We start from the raw sequence: 14299 nt of genomic DNA, 5'->3' as shown, positions 1-14299 counted from the left end.
GATGGAATCTCTCCGAGCAGTGATCTCCAGTCTGGAAGGGGGGGATTTTATGGCGTCAGTCGACATAAAAGATGCCTACTTGCATGTCTCAATATATCCTCCACATCAAGCTTTCCTCAGGTTTGCTGTTCAGGATTGTCATTACCAGTTTCAGACGTTGCCTTTTGGTCTTTCCACTGTCCGAGGGTTTTCACCAAAGTAATGGCGGAAATGATGGTGCTCCTGCGCAAGCAGGGTGTCACAATTATCCCATACTTGGATGATCTCCTGATAAAGGCGAGATCAAAGGAGCAGTTACTAAGAAACGTTGCGCTTTCCCTGACAGTCCTGCAACAACATGGTTGGCTCCTAAATTTGCCAAAGTCACAGATAGTTCCGACAACACGGCTGTCATTCTTGGGCATGATCCTAGACACGGAACTGCAGAGAGTGTTTCTCCCAGTAGAAAAAGCTCTGGAAATCCAGAACATGGTCAAGGAGATTCTGAAACCGGCAAGAGTGTCAATTCATCAATGCACTCGGGTGCTGGGGAAGATGGTGGCAGCATACGAAGCCATTCCGTTTGGCAGATTCCATGCCAGGGTGTTTCAGTGGGACCTGTTGGACAAATGGTCAGGGTCTCACCTGCACATGCACAGGAAAATAAGCCTATCCTCCAGGACCAGAGTATCTCTCCTGTGGTGGCTCCAAAGTTCTCACCTCCTGGTTCGGGATCCAGGACTGGGTACTGGTGACTACGGATGCAAATCTCAGAGGCTGGGGAGCAGTCACACAGGGGAAAAATTTCCAGGGAAAATGGTCAAGCCAGGAAGCTTGTCTGCACATAAACATTCTGAAATTAAGAGCCATCTACAACGGCCTTCTACAAGCGGAACATCTTCTTCGCGGTTGGCCCGTCCTGATTCATTCGGACAACATTACAGCAGTGGCGTACATAAACCACCAGGGTGGAACAAAGAGCAGAGCGGCGATGGCGGAGGCCACAAAAGTTCTCCGCTGAGCGCTCTGTCAGCGGTCTTCATTCCGGACGTGGACCACTGGGAAGCAGACTTCCTCAGCAGACACGATCTTCATCCAGGAGAGTGGGGTCTGCATCAAGAGGTCTTTGCAGAAGTGACAAGTCATTGGTGAATTCCTCAAATAGACATGATGGCGTCTTGCCTCAACAAGAAGCTTCAGAGATATTGTTCCAGGTCGAGGGACCCTCAAGCCAGTGCAGTGGACGCCCTGGTGTCACCATGGGTGTTTCAGTCAGAATATGTGTTCCCTCCACTTCCACTCATTCCAAAGGTGATAAGGATCATAAGAAGAACAAGGGTTCAGGCGATACTCATTGTTCCAGATTGGCCACGGAGGGCCTGGTATCCGGATCTTCAGGAATTACTCATAGGAGATCCCTGGCCTCTTCCTCTGAGAGAGGACCTATTACAGCAAGGGCCGTGCATGTTCCAAGACTTACCGCGGCTGCGTTTGACGGCGTGGCGGTTGAACGCCAAATCCTAGCTAGGAAGGGTATTCCCGGTGAAGTCATCCCCACTCTACTTAAAGCTAGAAAGCATGTAACGGTGAAGCATTATCACCGTATTTGGAGAAAATATGTGTCTTGGTGTGAATCCAAGAAGGCTCCTACGGAAGAATTTCAGCTGGGTCGTTTTCTCCATTTTTTGCAAGCAGGTGTGGATGCGTGCCTAAAGTTGGGCTCCATTAAAGTGCAGATTTCGGCCTTATCGATTTTCTTTCAAAAAGAATTGGCCGCCCTTCCAGAGGTTCAGACTTTCGTGAAGGGAGTGCTGCACATCCAACCTCCATTTGTGCCCCCGGTGGCACCATGGGACCTTAACGTGGTGTCGCAGTTTCTTATGTCACACTTATCTTTACGAAAAGGTTGAGTTAAAATTTCTCACTTGGAAAGTGGTCATGCTTTTGGCCTTGGCGTCCGCAAGGCAGGTGTCGGAATTAGCGGCTTTGTCTCACAAGAGCACCTATTTGATCTTCCATGAGGATAGAGCGGAATTGAGAACTTGTCAACAATTTCTGCCAAAGGTGGTTTCTTCGTTTCACATAAACCAACCTATTGTGCTGCCTGTGGCTACTGAAGCCTTGGCTGATTCAAAGTCTCTCGATGTAGTCAGAGCTTTGAAAGTTTATGTAGCCAGAACGGCTCGTATTAGAAAAACAGAGGCTCTGTTCATCCTGTATGCTCCCAACAAAAGGGTGTGGTTCGTTTTATCGACAGTGTCTAGGTCGACAATGTTTAGGTCGACCACTATAGGTCGACAATCACTAGGTCGACATGGATAGAAGGTCGACAGGGTTTCTAGGTCGACATGTGCTAGGTCGACAGGTCTAAAGGTCGACATGAGGTTTTTTTGGGGGGGTTTTGTGTCGTTTCCTTCGTAGAGTGACCGGGATCCCAAATTAGTGCACCGCGTCCCCTCGCATGGCTCGCTTCGCTCGCCATGCTTCGGGCATGGTGCCTTCGCTCCGCTACTGCTTCGCTCGGCACACTTTACCGTTCCAATCGTAGTCCACGTGGATCGTTAAGTATGAAAAAATCCCCCCCCAAAAAAATGTGAAAAACTCATGTCGACCTAGCACATGTCGACCTAGAAACCCTGTCGACCTTCCATCCATGTCGACCTAGTGACTGTCGACCTATAGTGGTCGACCTAAACATTGTCGACCTAGACACTGTCGATCTTCAGACCGGATCCCCAACAAAATTGGGGCTCCTGCTTCTAAACAGACTATTGCACGCTGGATCTGTGATACGATTCGGCATGCTCATTCTACGTCTGGATTGCCGTTACCGGATTCGGTGATGGCCCATTCTACTAGGAAGGTGGGCTCATCTTGGGCGGCTGCCCAAGGAGTCTCAGCGGTTCAACTTTGCCGAGCAGCTACTTGGTCGGGTTCAAACACTTGCTAAGTTCTACAAGTTTGATACCCTGGCTGATGAGGACCTCATGTTTGCTCAATCGGTGCTGCAGAGGCGTCCGCACTCTCCCGCCCGGTCTGGAGCTTTGGTATAAACCTTATGATCCTTTTGGAGTCCCCAGCATCCTCTAGGACGTATGAGAAAATAGGATTTTAATACCTACCGGTAAATCCTTTTCTCTTAGTCCGTAGAGGATGTTGGGCGCCCGTTCCAGTGCGGACTCTAGCTGCAGTACTTGTTAGTAGTTATTGCTTATGTTACACAAAGGTTGTGTTTCGGTTAAGATCAGCCTGTTGCTGATTTTGGTTCATACCGTTAACTGGTGTTTAGTTAAAAGCCATGTTGTACGGTGTGTTGTGGTGTGAGCTGGTGTGTATCTCACCCTTGGTTTAACAAAAATCATTTTCCTCGAAATGTCCGTCTCCCTCGGCACAGTTCCTATAACTGAGGTCTGGAGGAGGGGCATAGAGGGAGGAGCCAGTTCACACCCATTTAAAGTATTGAAGTGCCCATGTCTCCTGCGGATCCCATCTATACCCCATGGTCCTTTTGGAGTCCCCAGCATCCTCTACGGACTAAGAGAAAAGGATTTACCGGTAGGTATTAAAATCCTATTGTTTTTGCATTGATTGGAGGTGCCAGTTTCTATTATTGAGATTATTGCAACCTATTATGTGACTGGCACTCCTGATATGGACTGCATTACTGTGTGCGGTTGGCCCGCATATGCTCTATCTATATATATATATATATATATATATATATATATATATATATTTATATATATTTATATATTCTACTATTACTGTAAAAGTGAAACTTTGTCCTTCTGTCTTTCTTTACAAATCCACAGTTTACAAGCTATGATCGTGAAATATTACATACAAGCATATTACAACATGGCCGAGGCAACTATAACAATTACAAATCCCTAGCACCCCTAGGGGAAGAAGGGGGGGGGGGGGGGGGGGGAGACAGCAGCACAGAGTATATCAGCAGACAGCATAATTCCGGAATTGCTGGAGCAATGTACTCAAAAATTGGTACACATATGCCTTACAATCTGGGAACAAACACTGGGGGGAAAGACACCCCTAGCACCCCTAGGGGTGAGGCAGCATAACTCTGGAATGCCTGTAGCAATTTACAACAGACTTGGTACACATATGACTTACACCCTGGAAAGAAACACTGTGGGGGTCAGACACCCCTAGCACCCCTAGGGGTGGGACAGCAGCACAGAGTATGTCAGCAAACAGCATAACTGTGGAAGGCTTGGAGCCATTTACACCAAACTTGGTACACATATGACTTACAATCTGGGAACAAACTCTGTGGGGGTTAGACACCCCTGGCACCCCTAGGGCTGGGACAGCAGCACATAGTATTTCAGAAGACACCATAACTCCCGCATGCCTGGACCAATTTACAACAAACTTGCTACACATATGACTTACAAGCTGGGAACAGACACTGTGGGGGTAAGACACCCCTAGAGGTGAGGCAGCAGCACAGAGTTTTTCAGCAGACAGCATAACTCTGGAATGGCTGGAGCAATTTGCACCAAACTTGCTACACATATGACTTACACTCTGGGAACAAACACTGTGGGGGTAACACACCACTAGCACCCCTAGGGGTGGGCCAGCAGCACTCACTATATCAGGACATGCATGATATGTCAGTGATGACCAGTGTCGGACTGGGCCATCAAGGGCCCACCAGGAAAATGCAATCACAGGGGCCCACTAAGGGGCGTTGCCATATTCTGGAGTGGCCAGCCATTATAGGTGCCACCTGGCATAGTATATAATGGGGAAAAAAATTACCTTTCAAATATGGCCAGTTTCACCCATACAACTGTGCTAAAATAATTACAGAGATGAAATGTGTATTAATCAATATATACATCTATAGAGACACACACAGTAGCATCCAAACACACAGCAAATACAGCCAACCCACACACAGAATATACACACTTTATATTGTACACATCCCTTTCATAACAGCCACAATCATTTAATGAGGTCAGAGAGTGCTCACCCGGCGGGCCAGCATAATTTATAATAGACTCCCACATGCAGCATCCCTGATCCCCCATGGCCAGTGCCAGATTAAGGTCCACAGGGGCCTGGAGCTGAAATTTATGAAGGGTCTATTGTGTGCCGCCCAAAGGGGTGTGATCATCGCCACAGATAAGTTATTTCAGGTGGAAAGGGGGGTGTGGTGGTACACTACGTCACTGCACTACCTCCCCACACTACATGTCAACACTGCATACCTGCACTGCATTCTCACACAATATTTATCTCTCCAAAGTACTGTCCATCACTATGTCACTTCACCACACTATAACTGTTTTACATTCCCATACTATCTTAATGTATAACCTCCCCACGCTATATCAGTATCCTACTTCCACACACTACACCTCCGCACTGTATCACTGCACCACCTCCCTGTACTATATCACTACGCTAGCCAGCTACCTCCCCACACTACATCACTGCAAAACCTCCTCACACTACATAACGCTATTTCCCCACACTATATCACTGCAATACATCCTTGAACTACGTCACTGAACTCTCTCCTCATACTACATCACTACACTACCTCCCCACACTACATAACTGCACTACCTTCTACGGCCACTACTACTCCGTCCAGAGCAGCTCTAGTGTAGAAGTATAGAGAGAGGCAATTACAGACAGGATAGGTGGTAAGGAGGGATGGGCCTGAGGCAGGCAGCGTAGTATTGGACCAGGAAGAGGGGCAGATCTAATCCTATGTATGAGAGGGACTACTCTGGATGTCTGCCTACACACTACAGTGCTGTAGCCCATGGGTGGCTGCATAAATGTGCAGGGTCTAAATAAGGCGTGTATGGGACATACTGACCCCTCCTCCCAGATGCAGACCACTGACCACCTCATCCTGTACCGGGCTCATCTGCACTACTTCTGGATCTTCTTCCATGCCACACACTGTGATGCCTCCCTGATGAAACTGATGCTACACTTGCTTCTTCAGGCCCTACTGCTGCGAGCAGCACTTTTCTTCACTTGTGGCTTCACAGTTTGGAATGGAGGGCAGAGGCACAGATGGCAAGAGGGGCAGAAGCAGAAGTGGTGAAGAGGGCAAAGACACATGATGATGGGGCAAAAAAAACAGTTGAGGGAGACAGGTATAGGTGTATCGGGGCAGAGGCACAAGTGACAAGGGAGGTAGAGGCACAGGTAGTAAAAGAGGCAGTGATATGGGTGTGAAGGGAGCAAAGGCACAAGTATAGAGATGCAGGTGTGGAGGGACAGAGATATAGGTGAGGGGGCAGAGGCACAAGTGAGGTGGGAGGTAGAGGCACAAGTGAGGTGGGAGGTAGAGGCACAAGTGGTAAAATAAGTGTGGCACAGGTGGGGAGTGGGCAGAGACACAAGTAGGAAGATACTGGGTGGAGGGACAGAGATATAGGTGAGGAGTGGGCAGAGACACAAGTAGGAAAACATGTGGTGGAGGGACAGAGATATAGGTGAGATGGAGGCAGAGGCACAAGTAAGAAGACATGGGGTGGAGGGACAGAGATATAGGTGAGGAGAGGGCAGAGACAAAGGTAGGAAGACATGGGGTGGAGGGACAGAGATATAGGTGAGATAATAGGCGTTCGCAGCACATTTTATTATGGTGTGCACCGACAGGGGGGCGTGTCTAGCACCGTCTATTGGGCATGGCCAGGGCTGCCGTCAGACATTATGGTGCCAGGGAATGTTAAAATGGGTAGGCCCCCTTACCCGTGGAGTGGATGGGCAGTCATGTGAATATTATGGACGAAGCAACAACAGGGGTGGGGATTTAATTTGTTGGGCTTTAATTGGAGTTTTAACAAAAAATTGTCAAAAATATACAGCTGGTCTAACGAAATTTTCTCAAAATATTGATTGTAAGCTACACAGTGATACAAGCGTAGCTGCTCATTATTACTATTGTATGTTATATATTAAACATACCCTTCTGCACCCACCTCACACTGAAAGACCTCTAGGTGGGTACACACCCTACTGCATCCACCTCACACTGACCTCTGGGTAGGTACATATCCTCCTGCACCCACCTTACAACTGACTGACCTCTTGGCAGGTACATAACCTTACACTCACTGACCTCCTAGTGGGTACATACCCTACTGCACCCACATCACAATTATTGGCCTCTAGGTGGGTACATACCATCTTGCACCCACCTTACACTGACTGAACTACGAGCGGGTACATACCCTCCAGCATCCACCTCACACTAACTAACCTCTGGATGGTACATGCCGCCCTGCATCCATCTCACACTGACTAACCTCTGGAGGGTACATGCCGCCCTGCATCCATCTCACACTGACTAACCTCTGGAGGGTACATGCCGCCCTGCATCCATCTCACACTGACTAACCTCTGGAGGGTACATGCCGCCCTGCATCCACCTCACACTGACTAACCTCTGGAGGGTACATGCCGCCCTACATCCATCTCACACTGACTAACCTCTGGAGGGTACATGCCGCCCTGCATCCATCTCACACTGACTAACCTCTGGAGGGTACATGCCGCCCTGCATCCACCTCACACTGACTAACCTCTGGAGGGTACATGCCGCCCTACATCCATCTCACACTGACTAACCTCTGGAGGGTACATGCCGCCCTGCATCCATCTCACACTGACTAACCTCTGGAGGGTACATGCCGCCCTGCATCCATCTCACACTGACTAACCTCTGGAGGGTACATGCCGCCCTGCATCCATCTCACACTGACTAACCTCTGGAGGGTACATGCCGCCCTGCATCCACCTCACACTGACTAACCTCTGGAGGGTACATGCCGCCCTACATCCATCTCACACTGACTAACCTCTGGAGGGTACATGCCGCCCTGCATCCATCTCACACTGACTAACCTCTGGAGGGTACATGCCGCCCTGCATCCATCTCACACTGACTAACCTCTGGAGGGTACATGCCGCCCTGCATCCACCTCACACTGACTAACCTCTGGAGGGTACATGCCGCCCTACATCCATCTCACACTGACTAACCTCTGGAGGGTACATGCCGCCCTGCATCCACCTCACACTGACTAACCTCTGGAGGGTATATGCCGCCCTGCATCCACCTCACACTGACTAACCTCTGGAGGGTACATGCCGCCCTGCATCCACCTCACACTGACTAACCTCTGGAGGGTACATGCCGCCCTACATCCATCTCACACTGACTAACCTCTGGAGGGTACATGCCGCCCTGCATCCACCTCACACTGACTAACCTCTGGAGGGTACATGCCGCCCTGCATCCACCTCACACTGACTAACCTCTGGGTAGGTAATATAATCACCAGCATTTAGATACACAGTATAAACCAGTGCTGCACATAACATACCTCTGAGGTAAATAAGGCTGGACACTCAACATGGTGGCAGGGAAAGGATGCTTCAGTTCTATGGTAAAAACTTTTCCGTCACCTGCAAGTTGTAATAGCAGCACCAACACCGCATCCTGGGCAGCCTCCGGAGCCTGATTACTGAGACCAGGGGAGAGCTGGAGCCTGTGAACAGGGTACATAGAGGGATCCTGATACCGGGGGGTGGGCGGGAGCTGCAGCCTGAGGCGGACAGATAAACAGTGCAGGTGGCATTTAAGATCTTGTGCCCACAACGGAGCTCGCAGGCCAGCAGCCAATCAGGAGCAGCTGCTGCGGACGCTCCTGATTGGCTGCCGGTCAGGGAGTCTTGATTGGCTTGCATCCGGTGCTGTGTTTCTAGCTGCCTGCTAATGCTCCGAGTCCAGGCTGAAACTGGCGGGTGTCGGACATTAGGGGGTGCCTGTGCGCACCAGGCACCACCCGTGCGCACGCCTATGGGGGCAGAGGCACAAGTGAGCAGGGGGCAGAGACACGTAGGAAGACACGGGGTGGAGGGACAGAGATATAGGTGAAATGGGGGTAGAGGCACAAGGGAGCAGGGGGCAGAGACACGTAGGAAGACATGGGGTGGAGGGACAGAGATATAGGTGAGGAGGGGGCAGAGACAAGTGAACAGGGGGCAAAGACACAGCTGATAAAATGTGCAGTGGGACAGTTTCTAAACGGCAGTAACTGACATGAAAGATTCAGCTTGATATACAGTAAGTAGCTGCAGCCGCATCTGATGACCCAGCCCCAGGCCATTCAAAGGAAAAATTCAACATCTTCCCCACCACCCAGGGGTTACCCTCCAAGTGGTGCACAGGCAGAGAGCATGGGAAGTGGGCAGAAGAAGACAGGGGCTTTAGCAGAAGTAGAGTCAGGGGCTGCAAACAAGGAAGAGCTGCACCCTCTATATTAACTAAATCTACGCATACTGCATTGGCAGTATGCACCAGTATGACCCAGTGGGTTATTGTGCATGCCACTGGATCGTGTTGGCTCTTGCTGGTGTCTGCTCCTCTGTGCACGCTGCCACCCCCCTCCCTCCTATCTCTGCATCCTCAGTTGACATATGGTAGCCGGGCCCGGTACTGTACAGTTTTGCCCACAACCGCACCCTCCGCTGCATCCTCCATGGCTGTAGCCTCCAGGAGGAGGGGTGGGGGTAGTTGCTATCATCCGCGCCTGCAGCCTCCAGCGAGGGGAGGGGGCTGATCATCTTGCACTGGGGGCGGGCAGCACATTCTTGTAAACGGATGCTAGTCATGCTACGGTGCCCGACAGCAGGCCAATCTGCAGCGGATACTGTGGGCCTATTTTACATGGGGGCCTGGAGCTGAAGCTCCATCCGACCCATTGTTAATCCAGCCTTGCCCAGGGCCCCACCCGACCCGCCACCACCTCCGGCACCGCCTCACAGACATGCTGAACAGTGCGTGTTTAGCGTCAGCGTGTACTACCTGTAGTCACTCAGTAGACTGCATCGGACGCGGCCTGCCACCCGGGAAGGGAAATGTCTGCTGCCGCGACCCGACCGCTGCCCGCCACTCAGAGGCGTAAGTATATTCCAAGCGCCCGGAGGCGAAACAGATGATGGTGCCCCCTTCACACCAGTGGCTCCAGCTTACGCATGCGCCAACATCTGTGCAGAGGCACATAGGGGACAGGGGCGTAGATAGGGAGGGATCAGAGGCACAGATGAGGTGCAGAGGCACATAGGGGACAGGGGTATAGATAGGGAAGGAGCAGAGGCACAGATGAGGAAGGGCAGAGGCAAAGATATGAGGGGGGTCAGAGTTATGGATATGGGAAGGAGGCAGAGGAAAGATGGGAACAGGCGGAGGCACATATAAGGAGAGGGCACAGGTATGGGGCAGGGGCAAATAAACAGGTATTGGTCAGAGGAACAGAAGTGAGGGGGCAGTGCACATATATGGGGAAGGTTCAGAGGTAGGAATGGTAAGGAGGACAGTGAGAGAGTCTGTATAGCAGAGAAGGGCTAGGGAACTTCTGTGCCCCACAGCATTATACCACTTACAAGTTACACTGGCATATTCTGTATATGTGCAGTGCAGAGCTGCATACTATGCTCGGGGAATGGGAGCAGGGGAGGAGAGCAGGGGGCGGGTCTGGGAGCTGTAGTGGAAGAGCTGAAGGGACGATTATCCGTTGTGATCCCTGAGAGTGGGGACCTGTATGTGAGAGAGATAAGGGCCAACACTCCTAATAACTCGATCTACCAAGTGTCAATGATCTCTGTGGTTATCTGCTTGTGAGCTACAGAATGAGAGCAGGTCACCTTACTATACAGTGTGTGCAGTTCACGATTGGGGGCGGGCCGCAGTCATGGGGGTGGAGCCTTGGCCAGACACTGCTAGCCAGCCTGTCACTAACACTTATGACTGATTCTACTGTGAGAGACTTTGAGCGTTCGGTGCAGCGCCGACCTGGGGGAGTATTCTCTCCTTCCTCCTGGGTCAACCTGCATCTGTCTGTTTCACCTCTGTGCTACCCCCACCCCACGGCAGCGGAAGCCCGGCGGCAAAGGACTCACTGCCTCCGGGATTTCCGCGACTGCAGACTGCACGCACTCACACACCAGCTTCACTCCTCTCCAGTCACCAGGCGTGCCACTGCCTTCTCCTCTGCCGCTCTGCGCTCCTTCTCTTCCAGACCGCAGCAGGATCCTCCAGAGCATGGTGTGGCGCAGCGTGACGTGACTTCAGTCCGCTGCATCCACACACGATACTCTGCAAACTGCTGACTGCTAAACCACGCCCCCTGGCAGAAGTGGGCATGGCTAAAATGATCTTGACCCACCGGTGTAACCACCGGCACCCCGGCAGGCCAGTCCGAGCCTGGTGATAACAGGGACGTGATGTGAGGAGGGGAATGCAAGTAGCACAAACCCACATGCTGAGAGTTATATAGTGGAAGTAGCACGGTCCCCCAGCAGCACAGAGTATATCAAGAGATACATAATGTGCTGCGCTATATAACAAACTGTTAAAAAAATCGATAATTTCACAGGGGCACTGACATGATGTGAGGAAGGGAATGGGAGGCAGCAGGAAGCCACAGACTGAGAATTGTATAGTGGAAAGAGCAGGGTCCCTTGGGGGACCAAAAAGGGGTCCGGCCACTACACAAAGTGCGTCAGGGAAGCAAGATATGCCTATATACTAGATCTCCAACCAACGTAAATTAACAAACTACTATCATTCTAATTTACCATCCTCATCCTGTAGCAAATCACGGGTATTCAGCTATCTACAATGTTATTTATACTGTGTGTTTAATATTTAAATTTATTTTTGTAAACAGACATTCTTAAAATCCCGGGCATCGCCGGGTATTCCAGCTAGTAGGCTATAAAAATGTTAATGCTAAATCATAAAATAAAAAAACAAACAAATATAAAACTGATTTCTCACATGAAAGAAAGTTCTTGTATCAATGCAAAGTGTTTCTCTGCGGCGGACTGCTTCCTCAGACAGTCTCATTTGTTTATTATGGCTTGCACATTGTTGATGTAACTAATTTCTCCTATTATGTTAAAGAAAATATGTCATATCCAGCACTGTAAAAACGCACACAAACCTCTCTTTAAACCCTTGGAACTTTTTGGGAAGTCCTTTATTCCCCTATTCTGCAGGACACTACACCCACTCCTTTTTAATTTACTAATTGTTTTATTTGGTATATTTGGGTGGAGCCAGTCAGAACCTGCCTATATATTTAACGCAGTGTGTAATGACTGTGGGGCCAAAAATCTGACATCACAAGGTCGTATTGTATGTGCACTAATGTGCGGTTTGTCAAAGTTGCTGATCATCAGCAGATTTGACTGATAGTTCTCAAATAGCAACAAGAATCAATGCTAAATCAGGCTGGTTTCTCATTGATTCCTGTTGCGTTTTAAAATCATTGGTCACAGCCGCTGATCACCTGTTGCTTTAAAAAACAACCCATTAGTAAATATGACCCGAGGTGTAGATTTACTGACCCGTGGTTTGTCAATGTCACAGATGATTGACAGCTGTTTAAAAACTGTCGGTCAAAGCCACCGAACATTGGCTGCTTGGACAAACCGCTGAATCTACCCCTGAGTGTCAATGACAGTGGGAGTCCAGAGCAGAACACAACCAACATTTTTTTGGAATGAAGTCTGCACCTGTCCACTTTTATTTATACAGAGGGCAGACATAAATGCTTTAAGGATAAGAGACAGATGTGTGTCTTTTTTAAATTCCTGTTTAATGCATAACCATAGGCCAGCCGTCTTTGTGCTGGAATTGCGTCAGGCTGGTATATTGCTATATCATCATACCATCGCTGAGTACAGTACTGCCCAAATCAAGCAGAAGCATGGTTAGAAAATTGGATTAGATCCAGCCATTCAGCAATCAGTTTTTATTATGGAATACTACTAAGTGTATAAATACCTTTTTAGTTATTATGTTAGTACATTTCTAATTGTTGTTATTATGTTTTAGTTTTAACATGGTAACATTTTACATGCCACTGCATAACCATGAGTGATGCTTTGATCTGTTGCATTAAATGATATTTTTGCTGATGCACACCTTACTGTTTACACTAGATCCTGTCCTGGCCTCAGGATCCAGAACAGAATGAAGTTGCATCAAAGCTGGACAAAAAGGGAAGTGAAAAAGGCAAAGCCAGAAGTAGCTCTAGTGTAAGTATTGTAGTATTATTATTATTATTATTATTATCCTTTATTTATATGGCGCCACAAGGGATCCGCAGCGCCCATTACAAAGTACATAATCAAATGAGCAAACAAGAAAACAGTACTTACAGTTCAAGACAATATAGGACAGGTATAAAAAAACCCGGGGTTAGGTGCCATCAAAGGGAGTATGGAGTATAAGATAGTGTAAGTAAAGAAGTCCCTGCTCTTGCGAGCTCCCGTATAGGGAAGACATGACCACCAGGAGCAGTTTGGCCACATACATGATGGGCCAAATAGCAAAAATGCTGTTGGTGCCCCCTACACATGTCAGGTCATCTGAGAGCCTTGCTCTTGTGGATAATTCACTTTCTATCCTCTTGAACAAATTCAGTACAATTCTCTGTTTTTACAAACATTGGATTATTCAACAGCGCATGTAGAAAATAGAATAGGCCACGTTGTATCTGCTAAATATGTGGAAATGCACACATATTACTTTGATTTGTGCAGACTTACTGGTTTTGTGTAAGTAAACCCAGTGCCAGATTGAGGTCTACATGGGCCTGGAGCTGAAATGTATGAAGGGCCTAATTTGTGCCTTAGTAGGAGGTGTGACAAGCGCTGTGGTTGGGGTGGTCTAAATGTGGGGTGTGGCCTGTGCCATGGGTGTGGCTGTGTCCATGGAGGTCATAGTGCCTACCTTCAACCACTTAATAGTGAAGCAGAGCAACAGCCCCATACACACATACATACAGTGGTCGTCGAAGTGGGAATTTTGAAGTCGGGGTATGGGAAATGAAACAGGAGAACTTTTGTGTACGCCAAAAAAGGGGGCATGGCTACTGTAAAGAAGTGTGTTCTTAAAAGTATATGCATTAGTGTACCCCCTCCTCTCTTAGTCTACATGTGCATCATTTTGTCCACTTCTCTCCTAGCCTGTATATGCAATAGTGTGGGTAGAATCTATATCCCTATAGCCTTAATAACGTGAGGGTATAAGTTGTCTTATGCCATTACAGCATTTTTATTTTCTCATACGTCCTAGAGGATGCTGGGGACTCCAAAAGGACCATGGGGTATAGACGGGATCCGCGGGAGACATGGGCACACTATAAGACTTTGAATGGGTGTGAACTGGCTCCTCCCTCTATGCCCCTCCTCCAGACCTCAGTTAGACTCTGTGCCCAGAGAGACTGGACACACACTAGGGGAG

The 14299-nt window shown here is 48.9% G+C and overlaps 1 protein-coding gene across 2 annotated transcripts in view; it reads left to right on the top strand.

The window, feature by feature from the left end:
• The window catches only part of LRRC43 (leucine rich repeat containing 43), a 191426-nt gene that overhangs the window by 141952 nt on the left and 35175 nt on the right, over positions 1-14299 (top strand). For both annotated transcript variants that reach the window (XM_063964469.1, XM_063964468.1), the window contains exon 9: positions 12994-13089. In XM_063964469.1, coding sequence (XP_063820539.1) covers positions 12994-13089 — 96 coding nt within the window. The remainder of the gene's footprint in view (positions 1-12993; positions 13090-14299) is intronic.

Source organism: Pseudophryne corroboree, chromosome 1 (genome assembly GCF_028390025.1).
Source record: "Pseudophryne corroboree isolate aPseCor3 chromosome 1, aPseCor3.hap2, whole genome shotgun sequence".
Classification (NCBI taxonomy): domain Eukaryota; kingdom Metazoa; phylum Chordata; class Amphibia; order Anura; family Myobatrachidae; genus Pseudophryne; species Pseudophryne corroboree.
Note: the sequence above shows the minus strand (reverse complement) of the source record. Positions and strands in the feature narration are given on the sequence as shown.